Raw genomic sequence first — 15,177 nt, 5'->3', positions numbered from 1 at the left:
GTTGTTCATATGTTTTATTGAATATCTTACATGGGTGTGGGCAGGACCTATGGGTGGGGCAGGGCAGCAATGACAGCCTCAGTGAAGTCGTGGCAAGTGGCATAGCCACCCATGTCAGAGGTTCGAACCTGTGGGGAAGAATGGTCATCATCCCTGCAGCCTAGGCCCCACCCCTAACTCCCACCCACCAGATAATTGTTCCCTAAGGAAGCCAGCCCTAGGACAACCTAGGCTCTGCTCAAAAAGATGATTATGGTCCACTGTCTAGAGGTTCAGGGTCTCTTCCCTGGTCCACTGTACTGAAGGGATGTATATGTAGTATGGTCCTTGTGAGGTTGGGAGGAATAAAGGGCTCTAGCTCCCATGGGGGTGCAGGTGGCCGATGACAGACTTGATGAAGTCGGTTGTGGTGCTGTAGCCGCCCATGTCTCGAGTCCGCACCTACAGCCACCACCGGCAACAGCCGTGGGGAAGAAGAGAAGAGAGCCCATGAAGGCAGGGCAGTGTGATCAAGGAAATGGAATCCAAGAATGGGTGACAGAAGGTAGCCAGAAGATGCAATGCAGCAGGGATAGAATGGGCCAGGTTTGGGAGCACATGAACCTGCCCACTCCTCTTCTGAGCCACAACGGGCTAGCTGTGCAGCCCATCAAGGCAGGAGGCTCAGCAGGAAGTGAGATGATGGGAAAACACAGATCAGGTAGCTGGCTACCTTGGAAGATACACGGAGACAGAGCAGGTGGCAGGAAAGAGGACACCAGGAGGAAGATGAGGATGGGCTCCCAGGTACAGAGAAGGTGAAGCTTTGTCTCAGCCTGCCTAGCTTCCTCATTGCTCAATCCCTTAACACAGTGGCAAGTTTTGCATTCAGATGGCCATGAAAGGGGCTGAGCATGGAGCAGGAAAGGAAATACCAGATGGGAACTAAGAGGCAAAGGAGATCAAGAGATAAAACAATCAAGAGAAGGGAGGCAAAGAACAGCCCTGACAGAACGGGGAAGATCAAAAAGCAAAGATGTTCTGGAGACCTGGGGGGGGAGGCCCCCCTTCTGGTCCCCCACAGAGTAGTGCTGAGGCCCTGACACTAGCAGCCTTTCTTAACTCACCTTGCCGACTTTGATCACCTTCTTCACAGCATCTGCAATCATGCTGGAGTGATATTCAAGGCTGTCAATGTTGACAAGAAGAAATTGAGACCCCTCAGAACACTGTACCCTAATTTCTCCTCGTGGCTCCTTCTTGGTAACAGTCCCCACCTCAAACCTCCCATGACCTACTTGAGATGCCTCAGCATGTTGGAAGCTGACAGCAGCATGGCCGTGGGATTGGCTATATTCCTGCCCACTGCCTGGGCAAACGGGTGGCGGGCACCCTATGGAAAGAGGTGCAGGCCAGAGTCACTGGGAGCAGGCAGGAGGTACACACACAGGCTGGGAAAGGACGCCATGGGACGGGGAGCAGGCCAGGGTGATTTAGGAAGAGAAGGCAATAGGACTGGGGGTGGGACAGATGGAAGACCTGAGGTCAGGGGACTAGCACAGGAAAGGAGAAAGGGCTGAGGGAAGAAGTGGCCTCACTCACCGTCTCAAATACTGCGTACTCTGCACTGTAGCTCTCACCAGGGACAACGCCAGCTCCCCCAACCAGGCCAGCAGCCAGATTGTCAATAATGTTCCCATAGAGATTGGGCATAACAAGCACATCAAACTGGTAAGGATTCTGCACCAGCTAGGGGATGAGGTACAGGCATGAAGTGAATTCCACTCCTCACCCTCCTCATACTTTAGACTGGAGAAATGGGGAGGGCCTCACCTGCATGCAGCAGTTGTCAATAATCATGGTCTCAAATTTGATTTTGGGGTACAGTTCAGCAACCTCCTCACAGCACTGCAGGAATAACCCATCCCCAAGTTTCCTGTTCAGTGGCCAAAAGGAACAGTATCAGCCAAGCGAATATAGGGACCTACCCCCCCAGGAAGCCATCCCACAGAAAGCCATGACCCTCACATGATGTTGGCCTTGTGGACAGCAGTGACCTTGCCCCTCCCCTTCTTGGTGGCATAGTCAAAGGCAAACTTTGCAATCCGTTGAGACTTGGCTCGTGTGACAATTTTCAAGCACTCAATCACACCTCTTGCACTCTGGGTAATAGAGAAGTAGGAGGTGACCTTGGGAAAGAGCTTCGCCTCTCTCCTACCTCCATCTCTGCCCTCCCCAGTTTCTCAGGCCTCACCTCATGTTCCAAAGAGCTGTACTCCCCTTCTGTCTGCTCTCGAATGATCACCAGGTCTAGATTGTTGTGCCGAGTCATATACCCAGGAAGTGACTTCACATGGACTACGTTGGCAAATAAATCCAACTTACGCCTAAAGGTGGGCAGAGCCATCAGCTCTCTGCCTGGTGCCCCAGTACCCTTCTGACCCATTCCCCCAACCTCCACCACCTACCTCAGCCGCATATCATAGGAAGCTAGTTCCCCCTTATACTCCATCGGGGTATGGATCTTTCCTGTGTAAACAAAGTACGGGAGGAGCGTCAGGCACGAACCATGCTTAAGGGAGCCAGACCAGTGTCCAATTCCCTCAGGGACATAATGCAACCCAGACTCCCACCTCTCACTCCTCAATCAGTAACCTTTTTTTTTGTTTTGAGATAGAGTCTCACTATGTCGCCCTGGGTAGAGTGCCATAGCGTCACAGCTCACAGCAACCTCTAACTCTTGGGCTTAAGCGATTCTCTTGCCTCAACCTCCCAAGTAGCTGGGACTACAGGTGCCCGCCAAAACACCTAGTTATTTTTTTTGCTGCAGTTGTCTTTGTTGTTTAGCTGGCCCAGGCCAAGTTCTAACCCACCAGCCTAGGTACATGTGGCTGGCACCGTAAGCACTGTGCTACAGGCGCTGAGCCCTCAATCAGTAACCTTTAATTGCCTCTGGGAGAAAGGTACAAAGGAGAATAATGTGCAAGGTCAGAAACAGTTTTGTCTATTGCTTTATTTTTAGTCATCATATTTATGTTGAAACTTGAAAATGATCCAAAAGGACAGATTTTATTCATGTTTATCAAAGAAGAGGCTGGGTTTCAGTATTCCATGGTATGTATACATGTATAAAAAAGAAAAAAGGGCCTAAGTTTAGCGACAAGTTGAGAAACAATGCAAGCAGATCTCTGACCTTTTGTTTCTGCATTTGACATTTTTCCAACCACTGCTTTTTTTTTTCTTTTTAGACAGTCTCCCCCACTTGCCCCAGGCAAGAGTGCCCTGGAATCAGACTTGCTCACAGCAACTTCAATCCCCTGGGTTCAAGTGATTCACCTGCCGCAGTTTCCCGAATAGCTGGGATTACAGGGATGTGCCACCATGTGTGGCTAATTTTTCTATTTTTAATAGAAATAGGGTCTCACTCTTGCTCAGGCTGGTCTTAAACTCTGGAGCTCAAATGATCCTCCCACTTTGGCCCCCCAGAGTGTTTGGATTACAGGCATGAGCCACTGCACTCAGCCTCAGCCACCACTTATTGAAGTTGTGTATCAACTATGTTAGGCAATAAAGATAATGGCCAAAAACTGTACCACTCCTGTCCTCAAGGAACAAACAGTTCACTGGGAAAGACTGATCCTATGAATGACATGATAATGAAAAAGGTATTAAGGATATTCATAAGAGCACAGAGAATGGCTGGGCATAGAGGCTCACATCCATAATCCTAGCATTTTGGGAGACTGAGAATCACTTGAGGCTAGGAGTTTGAGACTAGCCAGAGCAACATTGTAAGACTCCGTTGCTACAAAACAATTTTTTTTTGAGACAGACAATTTTTTCTTTGTTGCCCTCAGTAGAATGGTGCCATGGCATCATAGCTCACAGCAACCTCAAACTCTTGGGCTCAAGTGATTCTCTTGCCTCAGTCTACCACGTAGCTGGGACTACAGGCATCTGCCACAATGCCAGCTATTTTTAGAGATGGAGTCTCGCTCTTGCTCAGGCTGGTCTTGAAACTGTGAGCTCAGGCAATCCACCCACTTCAGCCTCCCAGAGTGCTAAGATTACCAGCGCGGGCTACCGTCCCCAGCCTACAAAATAATTTTTAAAAATTAGCTGGATGTGGTGGTGCAACCCTATAGTCCTAGCTACTGAGATGGAAGGACTGCTTCAGCCCAAGTTTGAGGCTGCAGTGACCTAGGATTGTGCCACTGTACTCCAGCTTAGACAACAGAGCAAGACCCCTGTGTCTAATAGCAGGAAATATCACGGTAGATCTGGCATTTCAGTCAGACCTTAGGTTGCGTGCAGTGGGGTACACAGTGATCCCTAAAATGATCATGCATGTTCTAAGCCCCAGAACCGGTGACATTATTTGGGAAAAGGGGATTTGCAGATGTAATTAAGTTAAGGATCTTGAGATGAAACTATCCTGGATTAGGGTAGACATTAAATCCACTGAAAAATGTGGGCGGTGCCTGTGGCTCAAAGGGGTAGGGCCCCAGCCCCGTATGCCAGAGGTGGCAGGTTCAAACCCAGCCCCAGACAAAAACTGCAAAAAAAAAATCCACTGAAAAATCCTTAGAGAGCAAAGAAGGGATATAGAGATACAGAGGGGCAAAAGTCACAGGCAGAGATTAGAGTGCTGTAACTGCAAATCAGGAAACAGAAGCTGGAAGAGGTAAGAGAGGATTGTCTCCTAGAACTTCAGAGGGAGCATAACCCTGCCAAAACCCTAATGACAAAACTCCAGAACTGTGAAAGAATAAACTTCTGTTATTTTGAGGTACCAGGTTTGTGGTGGTTTGTTACGGCAGCAATGGGAAACATACAGTAAAGAGTGAAAGGATTTTGATAAGTAGCATCAAAGGAAGAACATTTTGGACAGAGAGAACAGTGTAAGATTATATAATATATATATTACATATATAATATAACCCCCCAGGGGTTTAATATTTGTTCATTTGATTTTAAATGACACGTGGGCAGGTGTCAAGGGAGCACACATACCAATGATGGCCACTTTGTTCTCCTTCATGGAACTCAGCACCTGCTCCAGCTTCTCCTCAGATGCTATATTCTGCACCTCGCTCAGGTGATACTCCTGGAACTCCACTGGGACAGCAGCAGCCTTTAAAGATCCCAGCAGATCACAGGGTCAAGGTCAAATACTTCACAACTCACCCTATTGTCCCTGCAGTTGATCCCTGAAGCCACTCACCTTGAACACTTCCTTGACGGCATGCATCAGCTCAGGCCCCACACCGTCTCCTGGCAGCATGGTCACGGGAAAAGCACCCTCCACCCTCATGTCCTCAGCCTGCAGGTGGGGCCAGCAGAGTCGGAGCTGAGGCGAGCAGGGGTGGGGGCGGAGGAAAGAGAGGGGCAAGGGGGTGGCAGAAAAACCAGGGAAGGGAGCCGCGAGGAGGGGCCAGGAGCGTGCGCGAGACTCGGGCCGGACTCATGCATTACCTGGCTCTTCCAGGCGGCCTGCGCCACGCCCGACGTACCTAGACCTCTCCATGCCACAGGGTTGCTGGCGGAGACCAGCGCCTGCAATAGGGACACACAAGCCTGTGAGGTCAGATCTGGAACCCGTAGACCCTGAACACTGCAGTGACCTTGCCCTTTTCAGGAAACGCTGGGACAGACCCTTACTCCCTCGCCCGTCCCTGCCCCGAGTGTCCCCCGGCCTCACTCGGGTCAGCCAGCGGACACCGCTCAGCGATGCCATGTTCTCCGCAGGATGTCGCGCGGGAAGTGACGCCAGAAGCTGGCGCGGCACCGTACATCGACTTCCGGCCCATCAGGGGGCGCTTGGCGGTTCTCTCCGCGCCAACCCTTGTCTCTTGCCCACGCCTGTGCCTTCTCGTTTTTTGTGACCCGAGGGTCGCGGGATGGGCAGGTACTTTATTGCTTGCTTTATTTTCAGTCGCCATATTTAATTGATGTTGAAACTTTAAAATAACATTAAAAGAGAATGTGTGACTTCATTTTATCAATGAATACCTGCGTTTAATAAGAGGTTGAGAGAAAGTAACAAGGATTCTCCCCATCCTTGAAGTTTTTGTGTCTACACGTTTGTTCTTTCAACCAGTGCTCACTGAACATTGGTATGTCAGTCATTAGAGGAACACAGCACAGTTGAAAGATCCAGAAATTTTCATTTCATTTCAGAAATTAGTAATTTTCTTGAGGATAACTATTACATCATTTCCATCCCTACATTCTGCACAGATCTGAGCTCAGCCTAACACTCAAAAAATAATCTGCAAATTGATATTATGTGGCTGTCACCAGGGTGAAAAGGACTGGAGGCTACCAGCTGAACCAGCCCAAGGAGATGAGACCATTATTGTATGAAGGCCAATCTGTTCTCCTTGTGAGCTCGGCATGCTCTCTGGCCTGTAAGTCTCCATGAAGGCATCTTTCACCAAAATCAGCTGATAAAGAAGAAGTTTGGTTAAGACATTTGAGAAGTTCTTTAAACAATCTCTTGCAGCAGGGAAGAGAAACTATACCACCATGTATCCTTCCAGCTGTTGTGGAGCCTCATCCGCTTAGCACTTGGGCCCATAATGGTAGATAACCCGCCTACACTTGACTGTTCACTGTGAGGTTGGCTGAATTGAATGTCAATTTCCCAGGCCTGCAAATCCTACAGGGGTCCCAACATTGGGTCTACAGAACTCCTCATTTGTCCATGAACAGAAATTAATTCTATGGCAGATGCAGTGGCTCACACCTGTAATCCTAGCATTCTGGGAGTCCAAGACAGGAGGATTGCTTACAGTCAGGAGTTTGAGACCAGCCTGAGCAAGAGCAAGACCCCATCTCTACTAAAAATAGAAAAATCAGCTGGGTGTTGTGGCCAGCACCTGTAGTCCCAGCTACTTAGGAGGCAGAGGCAGGAGGATTGTTTGAGCCCAGTACTCTAAGGTTGCAGTGAGCTATGATGATGCCACTGCACTCCAGCCTGGGTAATAGAGCATGATTCTAAGAGGAGAAGGAGAGGGAGCAGAAGAGGGGAAGAGAGAAGGAAGAAATAAATTAGTGCCATGAACTTGATAAGGAATATCCAAAAATCACTAGCTTTCTTCTCACTAACCTCTAGCTGAAATTTAGTATTTCCTTTCATTATGAATGTAGGTCTCAGATCACAGTGTCACATGTAGTATCCTTGACTTTGTCCCTAATGGAAAAATATAGATATTTAATTCCAAATTTCGGTTGTAGCAGATACCTTTTTTTGTTTGCTTGGGTTTTTTTATTGTTGTTGTTGCAGTTTTGGCTGGGGCAGGGCTTGAACCCACCACCTCTGGTATACGGGGCTAGCACCCTACTCCTTGAGCTGTAGGCACCACCCTGTGGCAGATATCTTAAACTATTTATTTACTCTCATCCCTACTATGACACCATTTGACCCAATGCCAGATCATGTCATTTATTGCATTAATGAAGCAGCACACATAGTAGTATGTATACTACAAGGTAGCTTTGTAATTAACTATATGTCAACATAATTTTCTTTGTAATCATATTTATTTTATGAATTTAAAAGCGTCCACAGAATTCAACATCCTTTCAAAGACATCCACTACACACAAAAGTTTCAGAATTTCTGCTCTATTAGGCCTATTGGATCTTTTTCTAAAGCCATGAGCAATCGAAAGAGTGGTATAATAAACGATTCTTTGAAGACTGATGTCTGAAAAAGTTACTTGGAAGAAGGAGAATTTGATCTGTGATTTAAAAATAAACAGGATTACAGAACAGAAATGACTACACTCGATAGGAAAGTGGAACTGTCAGCAAAGGTATTTCCTTGGGTCAGCTTCCCAAGACAGGGATTCTTATGCAAGTGATTTATTGAAGGAGTGTTATTGGGAGAAAGATGCTGGGAAGTGAATAAGGGGGTGGGGAGTAGTTCAGCAAGATGTGGCCTCAGCTGAAGTCCACCTCAGCCTCATCTCCTGGGGAGCGCTAGAGCATGAATTATGTTTCAAGGTTGTCACAGTTTGAATCAAGTCTTAATAAGCCTGCTGTAGCCCTGCATGGCATGGGCCAGGGACAACTCTGTAAGCAGTTGATGGCCAACACCTGACACAGTTAGAGGAATGGATGCTGGCAAAGTGGATCTGGGCAAGGCAGCTGCTACCTTCTGGAGGTGAGCATGATCATAGGTTAGCAGATGTGTTTAAGGAGATAAGTTACTGTGAAAATTGGGGAGTAAGACCAATGCATGTTCTAGAGCTGGGAGAAACAGAGATAGCTTTATGAGCAATACTGAGGACACTGTTGAGGTTGGTGACCATGCAATTTATTGTGATACAGTTGTGTGTGACTTCATGGAAAGAGCAAACCCTTGGGTTCATCCATAAGTGGTATTTAGCCAGAGAGAGGCACAAGGGATTTGAGAGTGTTGGCAAAATGTGATCAGGAGGTAAGTGAAGACAATCAGAAGAAATTGAATCGATAGGCAGGTGAGAAAAGAATCAAAGAGCCCAAAGTATTCAAAGAGTAGTGCAGTGGGAGTCACTGAGCAGGTAAGGAGAAAGCAGAGGAGGCTGCAACAAGCAGTGTTGGTGGTGGAGCAGAACCTAGTATAATGAAGCCAGATGGGATGTGGGAGGTGGTGCTGCGAAGAGCTTACGAAGACCCTGCTGATGAGGACACAGACCCACAACATCAGATGGATCATCCATGTCACCATGGGCGTCAACTAAGACAGTGGCCTCAGCTGAGGTACCAGAAAGGCTGGCATCCAAGTGCTGTCTCTTTTCTTGGGAAACAGGAGAGGCCAGATCAACGATGGCAGAAAATGAGAGAGGTGGCATCACTGACTGAGAAAGTTCCTAAAGGGTAAGCCTTCTTTTTTTTCTCATGGATGTCAAATTAAAAATACCCAAGTGGCTTGGCACCTGTAGCTCAGTGGTTAGGGTGCTGGCCACATACACAGGGGCTGGCAGGTTCGAACCTGACCTGGGCCTGCTAAACAACAATGACAACTACAACAAAAAAATAGCCGGGCGTTCTGGTGGGTGCCTGTAGTCCCAGCTACTTGGGAGGCTAAGGCAAGAAAATCACTTAAGCCCAAGGGTTTGAGGTTGCTGTGAACTGAGATGCCACTGCACTCTAATGAGGGTGACAAAGTGAGACTGTCTCCAAAAAAAAATAAGTAAATAAATAAAAAAACAAGCAAAAAATTGTGTTATTTTAATTAGATAACAAGTAAATGATTAAAATCCTCTTTTATAAAAATATAAATAAGGACAGTTTTTCACCCATAGCCCCTAATCTTTTTGCCCTATCCTCAGAAGCACTTAGTCATTTCCTTTTTTTTTTTTTGATGCAGAGCATCACTCTGTCACCGTAGCTAGAGTGCCATGGCATCATCATAGCTCACAGCAACCTCAGATTCTTGGCCTCAAGAGATCCACTTGCCTCAGCCTCCCAAGTAGCTGGGACTACAGGAACTTGCCACAATGCCCAGCTAGTTTTTCTTTCTTTTTTTTTTTAAGAGACAGAGTCTCACTTTGTCGCCCTCGGTAGAGGGCTGTGGCATCACAGCTCACAGCAACCTCCAGCTCTTGGGCTTAGGCAATTCTCTTGCCTCAGCCTCCCAAGTAGCTGGGACTACAGTTGCCCGCCACAACGCCCAGCTATTTTTTTGTTGCAGTTTGGCAGGGGCCAGGTTTGAACCCGCCACCCTTGGTATGTGAAGCCAGCACCCTACTCACTGAGTCACAGGCACCTCCCTAGATTTTCTATTTTTAGGAGAGATGGAGTCTCACTTTTCTTCAGGGTGGTCTGGAACTCCTGACCTCAGACAATCTACTCACCTCAGCATCCCAGATGCTAGGATTAAAGGCGTGAGCCACTGTGCCCGGCCTAGTCACCTGCTTTAAAACCTTTTTCCTGTCCACATACATGCACACACACACACAGGGGAACATACGGGATATCCATATGTGTGATTTAAAATGGCTGACTAGCCCACATGCAGTGGTTCATGCCTGTAATCCTAGCACTCTGGGAGGCTGAGGCAGGTGAATTGCTTGAGCTCACGAGTTCGATACCAGCCTGAGAAAAAAGTGAGAACCCTGTCTCTACTAAAAATAGAATAAAGAAAAAATGAAGCAAGAGGATCTTTTGAGTCCAAGGGTTGGAGGTGCTGTGAGCTATGATGCCACAGCACTCTACCCAGGGTGACAGCTTGAGACTCTGTCTCAAAAAAAAAAAATAAAATAAAATAGATGACTATTTAAAACTGCACATGAACTTTGTGGGCACCCTGTATATCTGTCCATCTTTTTTCATACATCCCACAAAGCACTTACCCATGTGTATGTTTCAATTAGGAATTAGTTCTGTGGCAATAAACAGAAAATAAATAAGGGTTGTTGGGTTTGTCCCCTCACTTCTGAAGGTCAGGTGTTACTGAGATTGGTTTAGCTGCTTGTGATGGCCCCGGGGATACAGGCCCTGTAACTTTCTGCTCTGCCACCTTCATTGTGTTGTCTGATGTTGTCATCCTTGGTGCTTCATAGTCACAAGATGGCTGCTGGAGCTCTGGACATCACTTCTGCATTTAGAGATGAAAGGGAGAGAAATAGCAGTCCCAGCCATATTCACTTTTCTGTCCAGAAATGTAACAGCTTTCCCAGCTACATTACCAGCAGATTTCTTTCTTTTTTTTTTTTTTTTTTGAGACCGTCTCAAGCTGTCACCCTCGGTAGAATGCCGTGGTGTCACATCTCACAGCAACCTCAAACTCTTGGGCTTAAGCGATTCTCTTCCCTCAGCCTTCCAAGTAGCTGGGACTACAAGTGCCTGCCATGACACCCGGCTATTATTGGTTGCAGTTGTCACTGTTCAGCAGGCCTGAGCCAGGTTCGAACCCACCACCCTCCGTGTATGTGGCCGGCACCCTTACTGAGCTAAAGTGCTGAGCCAACCAGCAAATTTCTTATGTATAAGAGGTCAGAATCAGATCCTGGACCATTCTTACTGCAAGAGAGTCTAGGTTTGCCATGATTGGCTTAAACCAATTCTTCACATCCTGACTGCAATTAAAATCACTTGGGGGAGCTTTTTAAAAATAGCTGTCTGTGCCTTACCTCCAGAAGTTTTGATGTAATTAGTCTAGGGTAGGGCACAGATGCTGGTGTTTTTTAAAAAGCCCCCTGGATGATTCTAAAAGTCCACTAGAGTTGAGAATCAGTGGTTGACACAAATCATGATCTTCATTGGGGCTGGACAAGTGTATTAGTTAGGATTATATTCACATGACATACCCAAGCCTAAACAAGAGAGTTCAGGAATAGACAGTCCAGGGCTGGAGTGGCCCTCCACAGTGTTAGAGACACAGATTCATTATCTTGCTGGCCCACCTTGCATAGCCTCCATTCCCAAGGCCATTCAAGATTCAAGATGGCTCTTCCAGCTCCAGCATCCCTATAGTAGGACAGATAGGGAAGGAAAAGAGCCTTCAGCCCTTTAATGGCATTTCCTGGAAGCTGCAACAGCATTTCTTTCTCTACCCCCACCCTTGTCTTATTTATTTAGTTGTTTGTTTGCTTGTTTTGAATGAGATAAGCACACACGTATAATTCACCATCTTTACATTTTCTTTTTTTTTTGAGACAGAGTTTCACTATGTTGCCCTCGGTAGAGGGCCATGGTGTCACAGCTCACAGCAACCTCAAACTCTTGGATTTAAGTGATTCTCTCCCCTCAGCCTTCTGAGTAGCTGGGACTAGAGGCGCCCACCACAATGCCCAGCTATTTTTTTGTTGTCATTGTTGTTAGCAAGCCTGGGCCAGGTTGGAACCTGCCTGCCCAGGTGTATGTGGCTGGCGACCTAACCACTGAGCTACAGATGCTGACCCATCATCCTTTATCATTTCTTTTTTTTTTTTTTTTGAGACAGAGCCTCAAGCTGTTGCCCTGGGTAGAGTGCTGTGGCATCACAGCTCACAGCAACCTCCAACTCCTGGGCTTAAGCGATTCTCCTGCCTCCGCCTCCCAAGTAGCTGGGACCACAGGCATCTGCCACAATTCCCGGCTATTTTTTGGTTACAGCCATCATTGTTGTTTGGCAGGCTCAGGCTGGATTCGAACCCACCAGCTCAGGTGTATGTGGCTGGCACCTTAGCCGCTTGATCCACAGATGCCAAGCCCATCTTTACCATTTTTAAGACACACATTTTTTTTTCTTTTTTTGAGACGGAGTCTGCCTTTGTCACCCTGTGTAGAGTACTATAGCGTCATAGCTTACAGAAACCTCAAACTCTCAGGCTCAAGGGATTCTCTTGCCTCAGCCTTATAGGCACCCACCTCAGCCTTATAGGCACCCACCATAACGTCCAGCTATTTTAAGAGACAAAGTCTTTCTCTGTCTCACGCTGGTCTCGAACCTGTGAGCTCAGGCAATTCATCCGCCTCAGCCTCCCAGAGTGCTGGGATTAGAGGCATGAGCCACCAAGCCCGGCCAGCACACACCATTTCTGCTTACATCCCATGTGATACTAGAAATGTGTCAGTCTTCTTCAAGACTCTAGCTTTTGTTGTAGAAGGCCTCCTCTACCTTAAGATGATAAGCATATTCTTCCAATATTTTTTTCTAATGCTGTGTGGTTTAGGCCATAAATTTATCTGAAGTTTAGTTTTGTAAAAGGTGAAAGATAAAGACCTAACTTTATTTTCCCCCTACAGGTTAGTTAATAGACCAAGTGTTACTTATTATCTTTCCTTCCAAATAAGAAATTCTATCTTTACCAATTACTGAATTCCCACATATATGTTAGGTCAAGGCACGTGAAACTATTAATATCTGTCACCACAATCCAGCTCTATCTTCTTAATTATACCAGTCACTAGATATCATCCATTTGTTCTTTAAATATACCATTGCTTGTGTTTGCAGTGAACAACCTCAAGGAATGAGGTAATATCTCTTCTTTGTCTCCAGGACAAAGAACAGGTTTGCTTATTTCCTTCTTTCTAAAAGCAGTTGGCTCCCTAAGCTCAGTGTTCCTCAGATGCCACACAAACCCATGGCATTCAGCATCTGCCAGGCCACTCCCATTGCCCCTGTGGGACCTGAGGACTGAGGGAGCCAATGTAAACACTGTGCTCATACCGCTGCTGTGCTGTGAGTAATAAAGTCTTTTGTCTCTGACCCAGGAGTCATCTCTGCCAGCTACCGGAGTCAAATTAGTAAGAGACTAATTACTCACATATCAACAGGGCAAAATTCAAATGCCGTACCCTGACAGTGTTGGCAGTGAGGCAGGATGCTGATAGACACATGGCTTTCTGGATGGAGATGGACAAGAATCCTGTGGGCTAGATTAGGGGATAGAAGAAGATTCCTTGGCATATGTTAGTGAACTTCTCACCTAAACTGTGGGTGGCCGGGAGAGGGTGAATAAGATCAGGGTCTTCCACTGTCCTGCCTGTTGAGGAGGCTGAGCCGTGAGAGGTAGGAGTAAAACAAGCCACCTGAGTGGTGCTTTGGTTCTTGCTTACTTTCTCCCACACAGAAGGAAAAAGGGACCCTATGACAATGGGGCTCCACTCAAAAGGCAATGTGGATGTGGCTGCTGAGTCAAAGGAGCCCCAAGGCTGAAATAAATAGTATCAGCCATGTTGTTTGGTACAGAGCTTTAGGTGAACCAAAAACATCAAGTTTATTTGCTCGAGCCCCACAGTTGTCCACCCAGATCCAAAAGTGAATGCAAAGCTTTGTTTCCTGGCACAGGCTTGCTCTCTCACCCCTGGCTCCCCATCCTCTCTTCCCTCTCGACCCCGCCTTTAACTGATTTGATGAAAAAGCTGAGGAGCTGAGGCTGCTTGCGGACGTCATGGAAGGCCTCAACACGTTTTTGTTGTTGTTGTTGGGGATTCACTGAGGGTATAAGAAACCCGGTTACACTGATTGCATTTGTTAGGTAAATTCCCTCTTACAATTGTGTCTTGCCCCCCAAAGGTGTGGCACACACCAAGACCCTACCCCCCCCTCCTTCAGGCCTCAACACTTTTATACCTCTGTTGGGCCCAAGCATCCAAGTCACCATCTTATCCAGTCCCATGAACGGATGCAGAGATGGCTGAAGGCACCAAGGACTGCAGTGTGGTGCCGGGGCAAAATGAAAGGGAACCCTGGACTCAAACACTCTCTGGATGGACGCTAGAAGTACACGGGAAGGAAGCCGCAATAATGACAACCATGAAGCCAGGGTCCAAGGAAAAATAAAAGCCTCCCAGCTGCCCCCTGTACGCTAACCCCCACCACCAGGCACTTCCCTGACCTCCCAGTTGGGCTAACCTGAGCTCCTGGCGGCTGGTGCTGTTGCTCCTGATGTACACACACTGCACTCCTTGGTAAAAAAAAAAAAAAAAAATCACCCAAGTTCAACTGATGTGCTTTGAGCAGTTTGCAGTGGAGAAGCCAACCTAAACTGATCTGTAGGTAGAATCTTTGGGTTGATGCAATGCCTTCCATTGTAAACATGTTACAGACATTGGTGTTTGTGCAGGCTTGTATTGTGAGTGCTCCCCAGCGCCTGATGGGATTCACCCATTCAGAGACTGCTGCATATAGGAAGGTGAATCCTGAACTCTCTTAGATGGTCCAGAAGAAGTGGTGTGGACTTTCAAGAGAGGGAAATCCAGGAATTAGACTCAAAGGCAGACAGATTACTCAAAGGCCATTTTCTAGCACAACAGTGCCACCTGCCTGACACAGTCACCAAGCTCATCCCCTTTATATTTATTCATTTATTTATTTATTTGGAGACAGAGTCTCACTCTGATCCCCTGGGCAGAGTACAGTGGTGGTGTCATAGCTCACAGCAACCTCAGACTCCTGGGCTCAAGTGATTCTCTTGCCTCAGCCTCCTGAGTAGCTGAGACTACAGGCACCCACCACAATACTCAGCTAGTTTTTCTATTTTTAGTAGAGACAGGGGCTCACTCTTGCTCAGGCTGGTCTCAACTTCTGAGCTCAGGCAATCCACCTGCCTTGGCCTTCCAAAGTGCTAGAGTTACTGGCAAGAGCCATTGTGCCTAGCCTTATCCCCCTTTTAAAAAGAACCTACTAACTTTTTACTGACCCAAAGAGTTCCTATGACTCTCTACCTGTCCCCTCTGTTTGGGGATGGATCAACTTGGATTTGGTGGCTATTAAGG

General features: G+C 47.1%; 1 protein-coding gene across 2 annotated transcripts; it reads right to left on the bottom strand.

The window, feature by feature from the left end:
• Window positions 1-3: 3 nt before the first annotated feature.
• On the bottom strand, window positions 4-5,786 carry IDH3B (isocitrate dehydrogenase (NAD(+)) 3 non-catalytic subunit beta). Of its 2 annotated transcripts, none has more exons than XM_053573410.1 (12): window positions 5,681-5,786; window positions 5,455-5,535; window positions 5,204-5,302; window positions 4,993-5,113; window positions 2,448-2,508; window positions 2,234-2,366; window positions 2,008-2,141; window positions 1,813-1,915; window positions 1,582-1,728; window positions 1,278-1,372; window positions 1,107-1,167; window positions 4-441 (listed from the first exon to the last, which is right to left on the bottom strand). In XM_053573410.1, exons 1-12 carry the CDS (start codon window positions 5,714-5,716, stop codon window positions 355-357), a joined length of 1,158 nt encoding a protein of 385 aa, XP_053429385.1. In that variant the 5' UTR covers window positions 5,717-5,786; the 3' UTR covers window positions 4-354. The 2 variants fall into 2 exon arrangements, with proteins under 2 accessions (XP_053429385.1, XP_053429386.1); XM_053573411.1 differs by having other exon boundaries at window positions 4-128.
• Window positions 5,787-15,177: the final 9,391 nt, after the last annotated feature.

Source organism: Nycticebus coucang, chromosome 21, assembly GCF_027406575.1.
Source record: "Nycticebus coucang isolate mNycCou1 chromosome 21, mNycCou1.pri, whole genome shotgun sequence".
Taxonomy (NCBI): domain Eukaryota; kingdom Metazoa; phylum Chordata; class Mammalia; order Primates; family Lorisidae; genus Nycticebus; species Nycticebus coucang.
This window is presented reverse-complemented; position numbering and strand designations above follow the sequence as displayed.